Source organism: Atractosteus spatula, chromosome 9 (assembly GCF_055471065.1).
Source record: "Atractosteus spatula isolate fAtrSpa1 chromosome 9, fAtrSpa1.hap1, whole genome shotgun sequence".
NCBI classification, from domain to species: Eukaryota; Metazoa; Chordata; class Actinopteri; order Semionotiformes; family Lepisosteidae; genus Atractosteus; species Atractosteus spatula.
In genome coordinates, this window is record NC_142714.1 from 2,052,501 (window position 1) to 2,074,834 (window position 22,334).

General features: G+C 41.3%; 1 protein-coding gene across 1 annotated transcript in view; it reads right to left on the reverse strand.

Annotated features, from left to right (window-relative positions):
- setd3 (SET domain containing 3, actin histidine methyltransferase) overlaps positions 1–22,079 on the reverse strand; it is a 34,229-nt gene extending 12,150 nt beyond the window's left edge. The window contains exons 1-12 of the mRNA XM_088924651.1: positions 21,980–22,079; positions 17,827–17,963; positions 16,327–16,419; positions 15,925–16,073; positions 15,096–15,168; positions 14,015–14,271; positions 6,691–6,749; positions 6,189–6,303; positions 3,805–3,879; positions 2,344–2,510; positions 1,103–1,188; positions 341–501 (exon numbers count right to left, since the gene is read on the reverse strand). Coding sequence (XP_088780777.1) covers positions 341–501; positions 1,103–1,188; positions 2,344–2,510; positions 3,805–3,879; positions 6,189–6,303; positions 6,691–6,749; positions 14,015–14,271; positions 15,096–15,168; positions 15,925–16,073; positions 16,327–16,419; positions 17,827–17,929 — 1,338 coding nt within the window. The 5' untranslated portion in view covers positions 17,930–17,963; positions 21,980–22,079. The remainder of the gene's footprint in view (positions 1–340; positions 502–1,102; positions 1,189–2,343; positions 2,511–3,804; positions 3,880–6,188; positions 6,304–6,690; positions 6,750–14,014; positions 14,272–15,095; positions 15,169–15,924; positions 16,074–16,326; positions 16,420–17,826; positions 17,964–21,979) is intronic.
- Between the last annotated feature and the right edge of the window lie 255 nt (positions 22,080–22,334).

Below are 22,334 nucleotides of genomic sequence, written 5' to 3' on the forward strand. Positions count from 1 at the left end.
GTGTGTGTGTGTGAGTGAGGCAGGGTCTTGGCCCTGTGAGAGTGTGTGTGTGTGTGTGAGTGAGGCAGGGTCTTGGCTCTGTGAGAGTGTGTGTGTGTGTGTGAGTGAGGCAGGGTCTTGGCTCTGTGAGAGTGTGTGTGTGTGTGTGAGTGAGGCAGGGTCTTGGCTCTGTGAGAGTGTGTGTGTGTGTGTGAGTGAGGCAGGGTCTTGGCTCTGTGAGAGAGCGTGTGTGTGAGTGAGGCAGGGTCTTGGCTCTGTGAGAGAGCGTGTGTGTGTGTGAGTGAGGCAGGGTCTTGGCTCTGTGAGAGTGTGTGTGTGTGTGAGTGAGGCAGGGTCTTACCACTGTGCTCGTCTTGTACGTTTTCAGGAGCAGTGTAGTTCTGGTTTCCAGGAAGGTCCAGAGTTTTATCTCATTTTCCCAGCTGACTGGGAACTCCGCATTACCAAGAGTAAAGATTTTATCGATGGCGTGGTCACCAACAAGGTACTCTTTCAGCTCATCTGCAATCATATACATTTAGTAAATACAAATATCTCATACTTTGAGGATCAAATAGTTCATTTCTATATGCAATTTGTACTTAAAAATGAATGTACCTTTCAATTTAGTTACTGTATATATGCTAAATTTTAGTATTACCTTATGGGTAATTAGATGATATTCATTCAATAAACTATTGTGCCATTTTTACACATATTAAGCATTGTATCTAAGCTGCTAAACCGACCTGCTACAGGGCTGCAGTCAGTTTTAAATTGACATTTCAAACTGGGATAGTGTAGTGCTGCTTCAAATAACCAATTGTCTTGCCAGAGGTCATGGTCTTGCTTCATACAATCTACGACACAAATACACTCCGTGTACATGTGCATAAATATTTCAGTTGTACTGCACTATTCTTTTGTGTTAATTTTGCGACATCTGTTTGGAAGGGCTTGATCAATTAAGCACCTCAGGGCTGCTCCTAGCAGGACTGTGCAAGAGGCACTCAGGCACAGTCCAGAACTGCATCTTTAGGAACCAGGCAGAGCCACAAGCCAGAACCTGATGGAAATCCAATCGGACACAATAACAGTGTAAAAAGCAACAAAAGAGCCTTACCTTCAGTCATACAGAAGACCCGCAGGAAGGCCAAGAGCTGGGCAGAAATGGGAGGCTCACTACAGTGCAGTGCAAAGATACTGGACCTAACGCAAACACAATTCAAGCACTACTCAGCCATCGACCACAGACACTGCCACCATCATATCGCATGTTTTAGAGCTTTTCATTATGGACGTATTTTCAAAAGGCAAACGAAAACAGGATATTCTACGCCATGTAGTAATCTTCATCTGAATCCTTTTTAAACAAATGCAAGCGAAGACTGTTTGAAACAAACCATGCAAAAAAACATTTTATAATGATTACAGAATATCTAAGTAAAGGTGGAAAACAAACCTTCCCCATGTACACTGGTTCTTGAAAGCTTTACCTATTCTTTAAAATGAAACTCAGTTTTAATAATAATAATAGTGTCAGTTGAAAAGATGAAATTAGTTCGTTAGAATTGCATCAATCCTCAAACAATCCATTCTCAGAATAGAAGGTATGAAAAATGATTGGTACCCAACCAATATCAGATGAACTCATCTTTTTTAAATTAAATCACAGTACCAGGAATACAGCAGGGCATTCTAGCAGTATGTGTTAGTTCTACAAGGCATATTAGTGATCTAACAGCAATGATTACATATCAGGTGCCAGTGAATTTTCCACCTCTGCTGAGAAGTGATTGATCTGAACAGATGAAAGTCCAGTGAACTCAATGCATTTTTAAACACACTGAATAATTTATAATTTACCGTTTAATCATTGCAAAATTCCATCAGATTTTCACCTGATAAGTTTTGTTTAAGAGAACGCTATATGTTAGTTTCCTTCAACATTACAGTATATAAAAGATAATTTTAGGAGGCCAATACTTTCAAGCACAACAATGTATCGATCAAGGGCTTAGAAGAACATTATACAGGACACAGCTGACATTATTGCTTTTGAAAATGCATTATGGAACTCTTGCAGCTTTGGAATGAAATTATCCCTGCCCACTTCTTCACCAAGAGTGAATTCCACAGAGAAAGTTTAACCAATATCTCAGACCACACGGGTTAAGATATGGTTTGCTTTCTGCCTGCAACAATGACAATTTATTTACCCCCTGGAAATAAGGGAGAAGATTTATTTCGTACATCATGAATGACAAGCACGGGCCTCGTCGCTACACGTGGAAACAGGAACGACCCGCACGTGGAGTGCCCATGGCAGGCGTGGGCGACGGACCGCGAGACGACGGTACTCACGACGGGATGCCAGCGCGCGCCAGGACTTCTGCCTTCATGGCGTAGAGCCGCTCGCTCTTGCTCACCCCGAGTTTGATCTTCACGCGATCGTGGGAGTTGTTGTCGTGGAAGAAACCATTGTGGATCACAAGCTCAGCATTAGACCTGGTCCCATAGAAAATGTAGATCTGAAAAAATAAGCAGCAGGTGAAGCTTTCTTCTGTTTAATAGAGCATATTAAGCGTTTCAAAGTACACAGTTTTGATTATCTGTGTATTTTGTACACTGGGGGATTTATTTCACATTTTCTCTTGTCCTGCAGACTGGTCAACTGTGTTAATCTTGCCCTTCCATCCACAGCAAGACAAGCACAAGATGGCAAAAACAAAATGATAAACCAAGGCGAAATGTGCAATTAAATACAGTATCTGCTAACCTGCCTTCCCTACTTTGTCTTAGTGCTCTATGTCTTTGATGTACAAATACAAAGGCACTTCTTATCGGTTGACAAATTAAGTATATATAAAATTAAAAATGAACATTCAAATATTCATCATAGCATTATGTTTAACTACTATCTAGCATAAACAGTCAAAACACAGCTATACCATGCTGATAAGCCCTTATAAGAACAGCTATAGATGGCTGATTATCTTTACCTAATTAACTCGAAGCAGAATTAGAACTCTCCTTGGACTGTTCTGATTGCTAGTGTTGTGAAATGGTCATATCTAATGAATATTCAGTTCTTTTTTACAGCTCTTAAAAACATCCCAGCTCTGAATGAGACAGTTAAAAAGACATATACAACCAGATGGATACAATTAAGCACAAATGAAAACACTGCAAGAATAACTCATTAGTTTCTTGTATTGATAAGGTGTTGAAGGGTTTGGTGCAACACTGTGAAATCCTTTGAGAAATCAGTCAGCAATAAGAGTGATTGTGTTGCTGCAGTTTTTGTAACTGCATCAGCTTCACAGCTCTTCATTCAAGCTGTCCTGTGCATCTGACCAAACCCTTCATGTTCTGTAGAATAAATCACTACCTGTCCTGGCTGCATAGCTATAGTATAAACCCACTTGTTATGAGACTTGAGAACCACTTCAGTATTTTCTTCTGCTACACAGCTCAGATTCCCATAAAAGGAAAAAAGGTCTTCCTGAAACATGCCATGCCAGAAACAAAGTAGACAGACACAAACACACACATTCAAACCAGGGCCAGTTTTCCCAGAAACCACTTAACCTACCAGTAAGTCTCTGGACTGTGGCAGGAAACTGGAATATCCAGACAAAACCCACGTGACATGGGGAGAACATACAAACTCCACGCAGATAGCACCCCAGGAATTGAACCCAGAGCCCCAGCGCTGCAAGGCAGCAGCATCAAACAGAAGACTTACAACAAAAGTCTTGCTTTGTCATTTCTGAGACTACGAGGGCAACATGAGTGTCATGGCTGCTCAAGTTAGATCCTCACCTGCTCGTCCTGCTTGTAGTCCTGCAGGGCAACACATTCACATCTGTCATCTTCTAAATTGTAGCCAGTTGTGATCTAAAACACAAGAAAAATGAAGATACTGCATATGTATAGTGCATAAATGTTTAAATAAATATGTATGTATTACTGGATGCAAAATAATCATCTTTTTTATTTGGCAGTTTGTACAATAACATTTTTTAACACAGAGAGTCACTTTTTCCTGGTCAGGATCTCCTGGAGCCTGACCGTGGAGCACTGGATGCGGGATGGGACGACAGCCTGGACGGGATGCCAGCCCATCACAGGCCCGAGAGCTGGGCTACCCACAAGGCCACAGTGCCACCCTGCACAGTCATAAGCTGCATGCTTACACGTACCCAGTGTCTCTAGAAAGTTAAAGCAGATCATCACAGAAACCTGTAAACCCCTACATAATGAAACACAACCATGCTACGCTGGATGTTTAACAGAAAGTAATCATTTCTCATAAACTGGAAGTCTTTGGGCCATATTAATTTTGCGTTATGACAATCTCAAGAGATGCAATACAAGCAATAAATGAACAAGAAACAATATCACTTCAGAAAACACAATGTATCATCTGGATATCACAGATAATTAAAAGCCATAGCAGTACATATGAATTTTAGAATCAAGTTAACAAAAGACCTTGCAAATGACTAAAATTAAGAAAATTGAATAAACCAATGGATTTGCTTATGATTTCCATGGAGGGATATATACAAGTCTATTAAAAAAATAAACTTGGAAATATGGCTGAAGAAGCTACAACCAGTTTTATTAAACATTAAGCCTCCCTAAAACCTAGGGAATACCTTAGAAGCTGTTTCATTAAACTGTTTAATGACAAGCTTTTCCATTTTATTCCCTTAGTTTTAAAATAAAATTTTACTTTATAATATAACACATTTCTGCATGCATACTTAAGAAGCTTGTTGGAGGAAATATATTGCTCTGTTGCCTATTAGAAACCCAACACATATTATATTCAAATAAAACATTTAAAATCCACATTTAAAATTCTGTTGATGTTTTAAGCCGATAATATTTATTATACCAAATACAAATGCCAAACCTGAACTAAGGGCAATGAACCACTGGAGGGATGTTTAATTAAAAAAAAGAACATAATGAAACAGCACCATGTTTTTGTTTGATCTTTCTCATTTGTACTGCCTGCAAAGCAAATGTTGCTTTTGTAAGAAAGATGTCCTCCCAGCATACTGTACATTAATGGTCTTTCAAATATTTTAGATCTTTAAAAACCTTCTACAAACACCATTTAAAACATCCCATAATACAACACAAAGCAACCGCTGCAATTAATAAGGGCTACTAATCACCCCAATCATCAGTGATTTTATCTTTGGTGTCAGATAGGCTTCTTCATAATGCCTTCCTGCTCAGCTCTGCACCTACTCTCAGTCGCTCACCTGGCTCTCAGTCCTGGTCCTGGAAGGCCACTGTGTTTGCAGGGTTTTGTTCCAACTGGGCCCTCAATCACCAGTGCTGACCGGTGCCCGTGACATATTCGCTTGCTGGTTTAGACTTTATTTTTGCACTCAATCCTTTGTTTCAAAAATACACTTGATAAAGTGCATTATTTCCTACTACAGCAAATACATTTTCATCCCATGTCTCTTCCACTTGCTAATTAAAAATTTGCTCTCTTATTTCTGATTAAGGAGCTATTGATAGGCGATCAATTGATGATGAACAGACATAGCTGGAATGACAGTGTATCAGACACCTCCCACAGCAAGTCAGCTTGAGTCCAATTGATTATTTTTCAGCTCACACACCTAAATGAGGGCAGTCCTGAAATCAGCACAGGGTTCATTCATGCCAATTACAAACCTCAACCAGTTCTTAAAGAGCTGAAAATACATTTTAAAAAATAGCATGGGATTAAGATCTCAGCTGGAGCAAAACCCAACCAGACCAGGAATGAGAACCACTGAACCGAAGGAAAACGCACAAACCATACAGAAACACAGTCTTTGACCAGTAGGTGTCACTGTGCTCTGAATGGCAATGTGCTGCGGCTGTGACCAGAAACAAGCGAGTTCAGTACCCTGTGAAGCGAAATACAGGCATTCCCCTTTATAATGCCGCCCTGCAGGCTGTACAGCTGTTTCTACTGCCTGCGTAACACCAGTCTTAGTGCCTGCGCTGAATCTGGTGTATTATGGAACAAAGACCGTACCACCAAAAGAGCAGAAATTAGAAACCAGTTCATGCAAAAACAAAACCAGCAGCATCAATAATGTGCAAGAGCCAGGAGCATCCAACACTGCAAGGGACAGTGCGGTTCCAGCCCCTTCGGACGAGGCGGTCGGGACGCGGCGAGCAGCCCTTACGAGCCCGTTGGTATGGTTGCACATGTCCCAGAGCGGGATGAGGGCCAGGGTCACGTGGCTGCCGTCCTCTGTGGGGATCTGGTTTTGACGAGTCATGACTGAGGAGACCGCCCATCTATGACACAGCAAGAAAACACCGTTAGCCCAGCGCAAACTTGAGTCATCGATCAATGGAAAAAAAGGTTCTGTTTCAATCATTTTCAATCACTTTTCTTAGAAACAGACCCACTTCCAGTTTTACTTCATGCCATCTGTGATGGATGCATATGCTTCATATTTTTGCAAATGATCCTAAGTTATAACTGGACTTTTTAATATAAAAAGTTTAAAAAAAGCAAAAGTAACAGTGGAATAAGTTAATCACAGGATAATCACTTAAAGCACACACCATGGCTTTGAAAGAAATACAAAAGTCAAACTGGCCTGCTGCTGTTATTAGCAGGATAAACAGTTTGCAATTTTAAAGGCTGTTTTAATGGAGCACGATTTCAGCATCACCAACCTGTAGTCATCGTAGGTGAAGGAATCCTTCAAGGGCAGTTTGCTGGCATTCGGATGGGTCTGGGGATTGAAGGTGAAAAGAAAAGAAAGAGGAAAGGTAAAAAAAGAAAAACACAAATCAGTCACTAGAATTTCATTATCTAGCTGCCTAACAGATCCTAACAAGAGCCTAGTGAAGCAGGCAGAGTCCAGCAGCGCTACAGAGGGATCATCATGGCATTATGCTCCCATACATCACTGTCAACTTAATTTGTTGTGCCCAGCAGCCGTCATAAATCTGCTTCATCAATTTGTGAGACAGAAACCCACCAGTGCCACAGAAATCTACATTTAAAGATACAGTATCCCTTCTCCAAGGGCTCATTTAAACTGCATGTCAAAAAAAACCTCAAACGAAAAAATGAAGTTCTATTACGATGTTTTGCAATGTACCTTTTGGCGGATGTGAAATTGTCATTAGAAACACTATAATAAACCTATATTTTATCAATATTTAAAATTTTTACTTGTATGCTGAGCAATCTTGTGTATGGGTGCCAACTACAATACACTGTACAAAACGATTCTTCACCTCGCTGTCCTCCTGTAACATCACTGCAGTTTTATTACAGCCCGCAGGGATCTAAAGTTCCCTTAGTATTTCTGCCTGGGTTTCTTAAAACAGGACTGCTTTTATTGGAAAAAAACCTAAGCAAGGATATTTTAAAATGCTCAACATTTAAATTAATTTGTTATTTATAAAAGCATGGGACAGACAGAGATATAGCCTATATGCTCTATTCCACATTAAGGGTTTGTGCCGTGTTCATTATAATATACAGTAATAGTAGTGGCTTTCGGAAAGGCTCTAGATAGTCATAGCTACACAAAACAAATAACACTACCACTAAAATTACAAATGAAAAGGTCTTGGGGATTTTAAGATGTTATTCTGTTTTCATTTGCATCAGAAATCAATGCAGCTATTGAAAATGCATTCAACAGCAGGCACAAAAGTCAACGTCAGTGAGCTGAGATTTTTCTTCTGGTGCAGCTAACAGGTCAGAACTGATTTTTCCCCAACAGACAAACACACACAAATGTCCTGTATGCCATGCCATTCCCAGGATCCCACTGCAGCAAAGGGAAAATCTCTCCCCCAGACTTCAGGATGAGTGCAGGATCTCAGTCTCCCAATTACACATTTCATATTGTTCAGTTTGACTGCGACTCCTCTTATACCACAGATTAACACAAGGTCAGCCTGTACAGATAAAGGTCTATGGGGCCAATAACCATTCAGTTTGAGACTGCTCTCCAGCAGCAGTTAGGGATGGGGACAGGGGGAAGGTGACTTCAAAGCAGCCTTAAAGCTGCATGCATATACTTTGATTGACAACCATTAAAAGATAAGGTGCTAGACAGCTAGCGAGTCAGATTCTGTGGTCCCATAATTCCCAGTCTTGGATGACGCACTGTAAGGCTTGTGTGGGGGAGGCAGACTGAATTAAAGTGTTGTCAGTAGCACTAAACTAAGCAAAATTATGTAACGGTGGGCAACAGAAAAAATAGGCACAGAAATCCTTTAAAGGAGACTTCAAGATTCTTTGAGAATAATCAGATATGCATTTTAAGAGTTTCATGCAAACGGTTTTGTTACGGTGGCAAGGATGTGTAGTTTCCTCATATTTTGCACGCCTTGGTTCTCATGTAATCCTAAATTCCTGGCACTTGTGTTCTGAAGTTGAGTTTTGCCTAACACACTTCCGGCTTTAAGAGGGAAAAATGAAGATTCATTATAGGGTGGGTGTGCAAAAGCCCATCATTGGGACAAAAGCCAAAATGTCTGGAGTTATCAGAGTACGACAACAAGCAGCACCCCCACATAGCGTCAGGTACAGGAAACCGATTGCTTAAAAACAGTAATGACGTTAACAACAGCAATGGCAGAAAAAAGAACTGCTTCGCAAACACTTCTTCCTCTGTACTATGCTGAAGGCACAGTGCTTCAGAAGTACATATAAGTTTAGATTAAGAAAAACGATTAAAAAGCTGAGGAATAAAGCCTTCAGAGTGAACTGTCCATCAGAAGACTGGAGGACAGCAGTGCAGCCCCCCACAAACACGCCCTCCTCCTTCGGCCGTTGCTGGTGCTCTGTGTAGCGTGCAGCTTCCTCTCTTGATGCATTAGCATCACAAGTGGAAGGTAATTTATCATTTTTCACAGTGGAATATGTGTTGGCACCATGTGTGGGACAGTAGGGGATGAGGTACAGGGGACTAGAACCGTAAATCAATTAGAAAACAAAAGCTCACACGCAGTGAGGAATTTCAGGCAAATTATATATCATAAAAGACTGCTAATTGGCTAGTCGCTCTCGGGGACTATTGCTTCATTAAAAGCCGTTTCAATTTTTGTGTTGCTGCATTTTGTTCTCACTGCTGTGTTTGCTGTCCAATTGTTCAACATTTAAAAAACAAAGATGAATTCAGTCATCAATGTAAATGGATATTAAATTAGAGCAGATGAAAGATGCTTTACAAGGACTGAAAATGGTTTAAAAGTTTGATTCTTTTTGTGAGGCAGTTCAAAAAACACATCAAACTTATTCTGCGCAGAGGGTCAGCTTACAAGGTTTTTTTTTTTGAGGGAATTGCTCCATCACTGCAAAACCGTTTCCTTCCACAAATAAAAAGCTGTCAGTGCAGGACTAGGGAAAAACAAACAGTTACCCAAAAAGAACTACACAATCACATCCCCACAAGGATGTAGCAGTGTCTGCAAAGGGGCTCCTTCCTTCCCTCGAGCCAGCTCACTCTCGCCATCATGCTCCATGGATGAATTCTAAACACATACTACTATGGATTTGTCAGATCCCACTCAACATACATGGTAGGTACAACCAGGTCAATTCAATTCAAAGCCAATGCGACAAGCTAATTTTCCAGCCCGGTCATCTGCAGAAGCAGCAGCAGCAGGAACACAGACACTGACAGCAGTCATTAAAGGGACACGGACCTTCCAGCCGCAGACCCACTCTGACCAGCACTGAACAACCAGTTCAATTTATTGGCACTAATATACCTACTAATACTTAAAAAAAGTTAAATAAACCCAATATTCTAACATGAAATGTGTAAGATCTACTCTGCTGCCTCTAAAAAAAAAACAGAAACGCAAAACATCTGTAATGAAATTTCTATTTTAATTAAAAAAAAAACACCTGATGTCTTCTAGCTCAGTCCTGTCATCTACTGGTCTTTATGTAAATGTGACTCTGTAACGAATCTTCGTACAAGGGACCAATATTAATTTACTAGATTAACAATAATCTTCCATGAACTGCAATGTTTTTCATTTCATAGAAAAAGGAATCCAGAATATTCCATGGGCTATATAAAGTTGAACTGGGTCTAAATCCTCTGCCTGTAAAAGTGTTAATGGAACAAGACTCTGCCAGGTCTCCACTGGAGGGATGCAGGAAAGTGCTGCACATTGCAGGCTCATCCTGACATCCTCATACTAAGCCCTCTGCTTCTTTGGGGCCTCAAGACTTGAGTGAGGAAATTAAATATTCTCCGGATTTTCTTTTTTAAAATGACAGTGCCTTCAAATTAAAAAAATTATATCCTTTGATTAAAAAAAAGAAAGAGCAGAAAAAATCAATATGGCACATTCGCATTTCTGAAACACCTATAGCTGAAAACTAACAAACATTTAATAAAAAATATGTCAATATATCTACAGAGAAAATGACAAATACATTAACTATTAAATATCCTGGAATAATTCCACTATTTCTATAAATATTTGATGTCTTATCTTGACAGTAATGTGAAATGTTCATATTTCTAATTGACAGTTATTTAATGAAAGAACAAAACAGCGTCAGCAAAGATTTTTTAAAATAATTTATAAAAACAAAGATTTTTTTCCCCTTCGACTTGCAGACCAATGAAGCTTAACGCAAAAAGAGTGAGCATCAGAACTCAGTGGCAGAGGAATTACTGTACTATTAATCAGACCGGGAAAGAAAACAAGCAAGCCTAGATGCTGGTAAGAAAATTAAGGACATTTTACAAAACATTTACATTTAGCGCTCTCACACCAGTCTTCGGATGGAGACAGCATGGTTACTGTATCATAACTTTATTCAGATTCAACCCCTGAACGGTCCAAAGAATGTTCACATCTTCTTGCACAGAGGACAGCATTAAATCTCATCACCTAAATCGAACGAAAACCTGTTCCACCTCACAAGATGTTGGAGTTTTTCCACATATATACTATACGTGCTCTGCTTTCCCCAGTTAAGAGGAAGAGAATGCCCACAAACCAGAAAGAAACTCTAATGTGTAAGACATTTAGTTTTGGTCTTGTACGGTCTGCAGCAAACATACTTCCCCTGCTTTTCCACTGTGCGAGAACAAGATCTGTAGCACAATGCCAATGGAACGACCCTTGACAAGAGCACTGCAGTGCACAACAGAACGGTCCCAAGCCCCCGACACAGGCAGGCTTTCTGCTTTCAACAGGCAGAGCCAGGCCAGGTGGGAGAGGAGGGGAATGGATTCCTTATCTTTGGGAGCCTCAGTATGAGGAGATGGCATCTCCTTGCAGTGTCCACAAACGGGCAATCAATCACATTCTGCATTAGAATGACAGCGGCAAAAAATGACCATGTCACCAGTATCTTTATGAACTATTATGTCAGATCAGAAATCACATAAACTACCCGGGAAAGCTAAGGCCAGCAATGATCAAATGCTGGTTGGAGGTTATGTACGGACATGCATCAGAGTGAGAGATACTCTAAAAGGCTGCAGAGAAAGTGAATGACCAGTGAGCAAATGGGTAACTCTTGTGTGCAACCCCACAGTACAACCCCTCTGTGCAAATAAGCAGTATCCTGAAGTGCACTGAATAGCCCAGATCTTCTTCCCCACAGTGCAGTTTAAAAAAGGTCATGACAACACCAACTGACAGAGGGCCAGCATCCAAACACAACCCCTCGCTGCTCCAGTGGCTACATTACGGGTGCTCTTAATGACAGCTCAGGTGCAGGTCATATCCACATAGGTGTCTGAGAAAATGTACACATCGCACTATGCAGAGAGAACAGTAGCATCTAGACGAGTACGACCTGAAGGCCGGAACAGATCAGGGTTGGATTAGCATACGGACAGAAGCAATGCTTACTAGGTCTGAAGTTCAAAAGACAAAGACACCTGACCAGACCTATACAATTCCCTGGACGTTTTAAATACATTTAAATGCACATAATATACAAGAGACACAACGTTTCGGCTGTGAAGCCTTCTTCACCCATCACTCCTGAATAAGGTTCCACAGCCGAAATGTTGTGTCTTTTTTCTTTTCCTTTCAACATGGAATAAATCTTTACCTGTTCCCTTGCAGCCTACGCATGCTGACACAGCTGCCTACTTGTACTGTATATAATGCACTATGTACACATGTGCATTTACATATATACCAAATCTTATTTATGCTGAAGAACCGAGTTTCCTTCAATAACGAGAGCTAACTTGTTCTGTTAATTTTTCACCTTAGAGTACATCTTTATCAGAAAAGTGTTTCTAATGCAGGTGAAGCAACCCAGGATATTATCAGAAGAGGTGAAAACAAAAAGCTCAAATTCCAACAAGTTAGAAGTATATCCATGAGATCATCAGATGACAATTGTTCAAGAGACAAAAGACTTTAAGGTGCAGTTTTAACTATTTCTCTGCTGTAACACACAAAGTAGAGACCCTTCTGACTTGGATATTGGAACAATCTCATATCTGAGAGCTGCTCTACCATCTGTTTCTGGTGCATAAATGGTATAAGCAGATATATTAAGATACAGCCAAATAATTAATGTTTAAGGAATTAAATTCTACCCTTGACCTGAGAGCAGTATATAATTGAGCGTTAGCAATAAAAAACAAGTTATTAGTTAATAGTCTCTAGGATGTTTCAGCAGGTGCGGTACCCAAAAAAAAAATACTTGAATGCATTTACAGGTCAACATTTTACAGCCAAGACTATCTGGATAAAATATTTAGCGCTAAACCCTTCAGGCCTAGATTGTGAAGAGCACAAAGGCAGCACTGTATTTGAAGTTGCATGTCTCCCCCTTGTGGCAAAGACACACTGTGACAGATTCAAGCAGTGTCATTGCCAGCTTATCAGAAGCAAGGAAATTGAGTGCAAAAGGCCATGATAAACCAGCAGTTACCTGGCTTAAATGTGCTGCTGCGTGCTGAAAACCTTTTTAAAACCTTATTTCTTAAAGTAGCCACAAAACGTACGAGTATCTGTACAAATACAGCAGTGGAAATTCATTAAACTGCTGGCTAAAGAACTCAAAAATCATGTCCCTGATTTGCCTGGACAATGGACCTCAATAAAAATTGAATTTATGGCTCAGGCTTCTGCTGATCCACAGCCCCTGCAGGATGGTGTAGTTAGACACGATACATTTAGTAGTGGAAACTCTAATCATACAGCACTAAAAAACGTAAGTCATGATAAATGTTGTATCATTCCTTTCTGCTGCCTTTTAGCGAGTTTTAATATGGTCACTTATTATTAATATGGTTATTATTAATATTAATATTATTAATATGGTTAATAATTCAAAACATGTAGACCGGTCCCTATCCAATGAAACCCAGCTATTTTGCCAAGTACTAAATATACATCGTTCGTGCTGAAGGTGCAAAAAGAACTTAGCATAGCTGGCAGAAATTTTATTTACAGTTCAGAGGCTCAACAAAATGAAACTTACTACCAATTGAGCCCAAAGAGAAATATTTCTGCTCTATTACTTTCCTATGAGAACAATTAGCATTTTCCACAATTTTCAACATGAAAATACTGTCAGGACAGGAGTTGGGAGGGATCTGAGAAAACGCCTTTCATGACAACTGGAACAGGGTCCTCTGCAGGACCAAAGATCAGGGCCTCTGGCCCTATAACAGTATATATACATGCAATAATAACCACTTTTTGTTTAGACTGCCTATCTGTGCCCCATATTGCATGTATACTTATTCATCTTGCGATACTTTCTGCCCAGTGGCTCATCGGGCTTACCTCACCGTTCAGGGAAATGAGCACACCTCACACAACTGCTTGGCTTCACACTTGCAACAGCGGAGACTTGACTGACCTGCTGGCTCTCCCTCTAAGCGTTTATTACCTACACCGATAACCCGAGCAAGTGTGAGCCTGCAGCACCTTGGCTAAAATAAGAGATGGCAACACAGGACTAGACTAGGCCCGGCAGCGGAGCACACTGCTCCTCCAGCCCCGACACCAGCACGAGCCCGGCACTCACCTGGATGACCTTGTAGAAGTACGCGTACTGGCGCGCGGTGTTTTTGTACTGGCTGAAGACGTCGTGGATCGCTTGGGTGGACTGGAGGTAGTGGACCTCGTCCTCCTCGAAGTACAGGGGGATGTCGTACTCGCTGGGCAGGGTCCTGATGTAGGGCAGCCAGAAGGAGGCGGGGTTTGCACGCTCGCACAGCAGGTGGAAGGCCAGGGTCACGTTGCCCATCGCCTGCAGGATCCGGTCCTGGCTGTACAGGGGGCCTGGAGAAATCGCAGGAGGAGGGGTCGCTCACTTGGGTTCACCGGTTCGGTTCTGAAAGGGTTTGCTGCTGCCTCCAGAAAGGAGGATGACGTAGCACAAGAACCGAACGTAAAAACAACAGGCAACCGACATATTTATTTCTGCTCTATTTGAGTATTATTAAAAGAGTGGATTTATTTGGCTTATTTATTTATTTGGTGTAGACCTCTCATTAAGCCTTGTTTCATTCTCCAGCTGTATCTTGGATTCTCAGATTCCACTGACATTTTTCACACTTGTCATCTAAACAATCCCAGCGTCGTGTCAACAGGTACACTGGCAGGCACCAGCGCTGTGTTCCTCACCTGAGCTAGTCCCTCACACCTGTAGTGTCTCTCAATCTGTTACAATGCTGAAAAAAATCAATAACCCTGTGATCAATAAACAGCTACACAATACCTACAATGGTCTTAAAAACAAAATGCTGGAAAAGATGCAGAATCCATTAAACCAAGAGGCAAATTGGAAAAGGAGATAAAAACCTTGACGTTCTTTGCCATTTCAAAAAAGAGGTAATGCATGCCTTTTATTAGCATTAAACAAGTAACGTCATCCTGTCTTACAGCTAAAAGTTTCAAATTAAAGGTTCTACCAGTACTGAATATTCTCTTGAGGTGCGTTAAATGTTTTTAGATTTAAGAAAACTGAGTAGTAATTACATTATGAATCCAGTGAAGCAGCCACACAAAGTGTGAACATTGTTTCTTTAGGAACACAACTTACACATGATTATTAAACACACCAAATCATTATTGCCAGAAACAAGCCATAACTTAATACTTACCTAACACAGAATTTTTAGCTGATTCTACTGTCATCAGCATCTTACGAGGAATCCACAGAAACATTTCCTCTGCCTGTAGGATGTGAGAAAAGACAGCTTTCTTAACAAGACGTACTTTAGTTTGACAGCACTTTTCATATATTTTTAACATATTTTGCACATAAACAACTTAAAAATACTCCACTTTCTAAGTTTACAAAAACATGCTGACAGACTGTTGCTGTATCAGCAATCACAGCTAAGAGCAATGACAAAGGTCTGAAAGTGTCAGGTGTTCCAGTGGGGAGCTGTGCCAGCGAGTGTCGTCCACAAAGGAACCAGTAAAGTTTACTCCACACTAAAGGGGAGAAAGATACCCAGCATTTCAGCTGTCGAGCCTTCTTCAGGTGTTACACCTGCACTTTTAAGGTACTGTATAATGTACAGCCACACGCACATGAGCAGTTAGCCAACTTCATATGAAAAGTAAACAATAACGTTCCGAGTCTCTTTTGTATGACAGAAAATATCTCAACATGTAGCTACACCGAACAGGGCTCCCAAGAGGTGGGAACAAAATGACCTGCAAATCTCACGTCACAACCCTCTCTGTCCAGGGCCCTCAGATGAACCTGCCCTTTCATCAAGAGGACTTGCTTTCCACTCATTCACAGAGTGTGAGTGGCACCACGGCCACACTAACCCATGAGTTCCGTCTTATTCTACCATCCAGTCACGCTGCATCTTCTCCATCCTAGAAAACAATGGGGTTTTCCATCCTTGAAAACGAGGGGTTATCTGAAGAAAGCAGGCATGAGACTCCCCACGAAGCGAGAGAAAGAATACAAACCTTAATATCCCTCGTTGCTTTCAAACCATAGCCTTCTTCTGCGAAATTGGAGATTTCAAAGCCTTCACACGAGGCTCCGTTTTCTGCTGCCCACGACATGAGCTCTGGGAAAAAGTCGTCTCTTGTCCCATCAAACACCACCGATAAACCTGGACCCATGAGAAACCAGGATCAAGTCATTTTAAAAAAAGACAAGTGACCTGCTGCTACTGTATAACAGTGTTATTATTATGCACAAAATAACAGACAGATACTCAAAGCATCAGAGGGCGGGGGGGGGGGGGTGATGTGTATTGGGAAAGAGCACAGGAATGTTCCAGAGAAACCCTTTCTAAAATCTCCATTGAAAAAAAAAAGTCAGAATTGGTCCAAATTCATATTCCCTGCTGGAGGGGGAGATACCTTTCTGCTTTTTGCGGATTTTCTCTACCAGCGATCGGATCTGAATGTACTCTTCCCATTCCTTTCCCGGAGCTGGGGCCGGGCCGCTGCACTCTACAAACAAAGCAGGATACATAAAACCAGGGAGATTGGTTTACAATGAATTTTCCTTACGGAACTACTCAAATCGCATGGAAAACAATCTTTGAAAAACCTAGGAAAAGTGAATAAAAAACGTTTCTTCCGCAAATAGCATTTTAAAATTTACTCAGTTCTTACAAAATATCATGTGGAATAGTAAAGACAACTAACAACGTCCAAAGAAAGCAGTCTGTCTGCACTGCATAGTCAATTTCATGTAAGAGCTGGGGCTTTTCTTGACCATGTGACCTTCAGGACTCCTACCCTGTAGTTCAGCCAATATCCTCCAGGTGTCCTTGTAGGTACGCTAACCTCAGCAACTTTAGAATAACAACTTCAGTTCTTACGGCAGATACTGTACATATATTTGCACTTTGGAAATACCTTATAGGTGGCATATAGTGTAATATTTGAATGCACTGAAAATACATTTTAAAAGCATGACTGGATTTGTCACAGACAATGCCAGTTACATGATCAAGGCTTATAATGGCATTCTTTGAAGACCATTGCCAGATTTAGGACATCTGACATGTAATGTTTAATTAGTAAATGCTTTCTGTTTTCTTGATAGCAGACAAGGTTGCTACAACAGTGAAAAGTTTTTATACTCTGTCCAAGAAGGAAAACATGTTTTAAAGAACAGATTTGAGCTATTATTTGATAGATTTGAGCTATTATTAAATGAAAAGCGATCATTAATATGCCTCCTATTTCGTGCACAACAAAATGGGGCACTTGGTATTCTGCTGTAGAATATTGGTTGAAGTACATTCATTTTTACCCAGGCTTTGTGGGAATTGAAACTGATGTTTCACTAAATACTGTGGTATTAAAGAAGCTGAAAACACTGCTGACAAGATGTAAGAGGCTTGGAAATGTGGCTCTCTCCATCTGTGATGCATGGCAAGACTCTGGTCAACCTAACAGTGGTTTGAGACTCATAATGTTACAATACAATATGATCCAATAATGAGGTATTAACAATTGAATCCTGAGCTTTGGCACAGCAGATGCAAATAAACAGCTAAGAAACAGAACTGTTAAAACCTTCAGTGAAGTTCCTGCATGTTTCAAACTGGAAAAACTAAAAAAAGGTGCATGGTGTTGTGGTAGTAGTGCTGCCTCTTGGCGCTGCTTAGGTTGCAGCATTTAAATAACTGAGATGATTAAGGTAGCACACCATCATGATTGTTTAATAAGTGGCTTTAGGAAATGTTATGTCAACCTCTAGGTGTTGGAGGACTGAAATACAGGTCAGAAAATAAGTTTTAAAAAAAACCCATGTCCTAAGACAGAACATCCTCACTGAGATACAGCAAACCCACAGGGATTTTATGCACCTGCACCAATTACCAACTTAACAAAAACAGGTCTTACTTTGCAACAGATCCGAAACTAAGTTCATCATTTCCTTGGGGGAGACCACTGAGGCAGCCCCAGTGCCTGATTTCTGGGTCTTCACTCTGCTCTTCTTCCCCATCCTCAGACTGGAGAAAGATCAGGAGGATGCTTCACTGCACAACAGGGGACAAAGGGACAGCAGAATATTCCTTGATGGACATTTATGTACCAACAAACATATTTAAAGTCAAAAGATCCAAGCCACAGCCACGCAAAAGCTTTTCTGAAACCATGATGATTTCTAATTAGGATTTCTAATTATCACAGCTTGTGATTCCTAAATCTTACCTTTCAAGTCCCATACATCCTAAAATACTGACCTTGTTCATTTAAGCAGCCTATCGGAAGATATTAAAATTTAAAGCTGTTCGACAAAAGCCTTACCCACATCTCTTCACTAGATGGCACGCTTTACGCGCCCAACAGCTCGATAACAAAAAGAAAAGTATTTTACAGTTGCTAAATTAAAAAAGGCTACACTCCTAAAATTATCTTCATAAACTCAGCAGCAGTGACAATCACCAGCTTAGAGAGGCCCCTCTCTTGTTCATTATTCTACCACTGGACATGTGTGCTGGAGCTGGGCAGGAAGTGCAGAACCATAAGGCGCAGGTACAACAGTGGCATCTCCTCCGCCAGCACCGACACAGCTCCAGCGGGGGGGGTACAGCTTGGTCTGTGACAGCACACTTTCATGCTTCGCCTTTCATCTTTCATATGAAAGACGAGACCCCAAAATAAAATGCCTGGGCGAAAGCAAAAACAAAGGGCATGATCTGGGAGCTGAAGAGTGACGCCACTTCTGACGCTGGAGGCCCACTCGAGACTGCGGACTGCGGACAGAGACATCTGCGTGACACGCCGCATCAGACTCTTCACAGCCCTCTTCGCTTTCAAACTGTTTGAATCTGAACAAGCTGGTAATGATATTCTGAATGCTGTGCGTTCAAGACCTGGACTGGCTGTTTTCATTATGCAGAAGACTAAATGGCATCTCCATGGAAACAGTGCTGTGTGGTGTGTTAATGTGAAGCACTATTTCAAAAGACTGGCTTTGAGGTACATTACATTAGGATAAAAGCACTCAATACCTTGTTTTAAGGCAGATTGTGTTTCATCTTGATGATTGCACTGAAAAAGTTGACAATATTTAATCACATGGTCCTTAATGGAATTATTAATAAGTGTATTACTTCTAAATACATCTTGCTAAGTTTCGCAAAACTATTTGTAATACAAATACACCGTCAGTCTGTTCTAATTTAGAAATGCTTAGTCACTTTTCCATGATGAAACAAAGTATTGCACACAAAAAAATGGCAATTTCATAACACACTCGATGTACTATACGGACATTATCTTGCAGTACAACTAGATTTGGAGTGAAAAATGTTTTCTGTGGAACCCAGAGGCCTCCCAGTTCCACTGAGGAAAACCACTGATCTAAAACACAAGAACATTAATAACAGACACTTCACACAAACCACATCAAGGAGATCCTGTGAGGATCAGACCTCAGGATATTCCAATAAAGCAGCTTTCAAGTTCTGACACTCTCCTCAAATAAAACCCGCAAAGAAAAATAGTGCAGTATGCATGAAGGCCTGCCTTTGTGCGGCAGAGCAACACAGCAAAAGCATCATCCCACATCATGTGCAACTGCACACTCACAACTTTATTCCTGCTGGGTTGACACTGTACTTCACTTCATGCCGTATTAAGCAGACGTACAGCTTCCAAACATCAGGAAAATCACTTTTTTTACTGCAAATCACGCAACTGACACATTCAGCAACATAAAGAGAACCCTCACCAAACGAGAACTGGCACCACTCCTTACGCCTGTTTACCCCAAGAAGCATGTGCATAAGAATATTTTCTGAGAGACAAGAGTGCCATTCTTTCAAGGTGCTTGTTCACAAAAAGAAAATGCTGTGCCTTGGCAAAAACAAATAGTTCATGGGTGAAATGATCAAACCGTCAGTGTATGCAACACACAAAAACCCACTGGGTGATGCCAGTTCCCCTCACTCATCCAGCACTCCGAACTGCCCTATAAAAACTGGGAAAAACCCAGACTATCCTAGAAGGAGCAGTGTTGCTCAATGCAGCGGTTGCCAGTTGGACACAGAAATGACAAGTCAGTCTGTCAATCAGTTTAGTTTACTCTACTCCATAAAATACTCATGAAACACTGATACTTTTTCTTCAGTTACAATGGAATAACTGGTAACGGAAAATGGCTCAGGGTCCACCCCCAGGATACTGCCAAACAGAGCACTGAAGTTTTCAAAATAACTGCCAGGCCCTTCCACACAGCTGCACGGCTTTGCTTTCAAAATTCCTGGCCACCAGTGAGACACATGGTTCACTTCCCTTGTCACTTTTACGAGACCAAGCCAGGACTCAGTCAAAAGACTCAACGACTGAAACCAAGTGCTGCACATGTGACAGAAGGAAATCACTGGAAATAACTCAGACTTTTCCCTTTGAAGTCAAGAGAACGCTGCTGAGTAAAAATATAAATCAGTCCTTATTTGGGGTAACCGAAGCACTTGTCTAATGTGGGGAGAACACAAAATCAACAATTACATTTTCAAGATGGGCTGTTGCCCATTGCTTGAATTGTTAGAAATCTGGTTTCCAAACTGCTGCAGAACATTTTTAACTTACCCTCCATTTTTCACACCTTTTAAAGAGAACTGCTTCTGTATACAGTATTTACTACACAACACTTTTATTCATTTTAAACTCCAGAAAAATAAGAGGAAAGGCAGATTCCCCCCTGACGTTTAGCTCTCCTGAAGGAAAAATGACCTTCTACATCAGCGCCGAACAGTAAGAGTGTCTGAGCGCACAGACTGAGCACTGTGTAGATCCAGGCACCTTTAGAAAAGCCCACACTGACATGACACCCGAACTGCCTTCCATCTCCTGTAGTCAAGATTAAAAAAATCAACGTTGAAAAAGAGGTCGATCTGTAAATAGAGTGCTTTGACGAGACAATAAGGATGTTTACAACTGAAGAAATGGCGTGTTCTGTCTTGTTTAATTGGGTCGACTTTCTAAGACATCCAATGGAATTGCACAGGCTGGGTAGTTTGCAGAACATACCCACTACTCTTTGTGCAGACGCCCCGAAACAGAGCTTCTAGAGAGAAAATCTTTACAAAGACCCAAGCTATCATTCAGAGCTGCTTCTTTGCCGAGATGAGGGATCAAATCTGCCCACGGCCTACGGAGAACATTTTCAGCCGACTTACCTTTCAAGAGGAATGGAACCGCAGATGGACGGGTATGATTGTCCCCATTGGGCCAGTTTGGCTTGTTATGTCTCGGTTTTAATCGGCTTTCAGTCGTGCTTTCTCTTAACTGAGCCCGTTTTCGTTACTAAGAAGCCCAGTCAATATTAAAGCCGACCAATCAGGCGCTTTGGATCGAATGTGCAGCTGCATGACCTAAATGAAGCGACTTGCACAAGTCAGAAATGAGAAACCCGTTTCGCACATACAGGCTTCCTAACTGCACTGAGCTCTCCTGTAGGACAGGAGCAATATCCGTCTAAGGTTTTAATCATGAACAAAAACAGTTCCCACCAGTAATAGTAAACACCATGGTGATGTTTAATAAAGATATATATATATATCATGCCAAAATTCCCTTTTGCCTCCTGTCACAAAAGTAAAGCACTGGATAGCTATAGTAACAACCTCCATTCTCTTCTTAAATGGAATGAAATTAAAACGAATTTCGAAAAATAAACCCATGTAAGGTATTTGGCATGCTTCGGACAAAGTCTGGCGCAACACTGTGAAGCCATTTGAAACTTTGGTGTATCGCACAGTGCTGTACTGCAGCACAGCGCCTTCTCTTCCACAGCAGACAGCAGATGCTCTTCGGCCTTTCTGAACTCTCTCCTGGTAGGAAAACCTAAGGGAAGTCGGCGAGGCATTCATTACAACCAAGGGATAAACTTTGAGGAGGAAAAGTAAATCTGGACGATGGAAATCGGCGTCTGCCCCGCGTTACTCAACACAGTAAGACAGCGTGTGTCCCCGACGTGAACTAGAACCAAAACCACGAACCGCACATGAGTGTGTGATTTTGTAGCATTATTGTATAACGTTACCTCCAAATTAACTGCTGCAGGTCCTGTCAGCTTGGAGTTCAGTCCTCACCCAGTTGCTCTGAGAGTGCAACCTAACCGCCCTGCCACCAGACTAAACCACGCCTGCACCACTGTTCCTCTTTGCGATTGAATAAAGGACACTTCCTGCATACACTCTCAAGGGTTTTGATTGGATAAACGCTGAAATACGTCCCCTAGTATTTGCTCTTTCACTGGGTTAATAGGTATGTCACTCAAAACTGAGCTACGTAGTCCCACCTCCCAGTTTTGATTGGTTGCGGCAGCGACAACGTGTTCCATTCTTTTATTTGATTGGTCATGGCGGCTCTCAAGTTAGACTGCACAACACAACTCA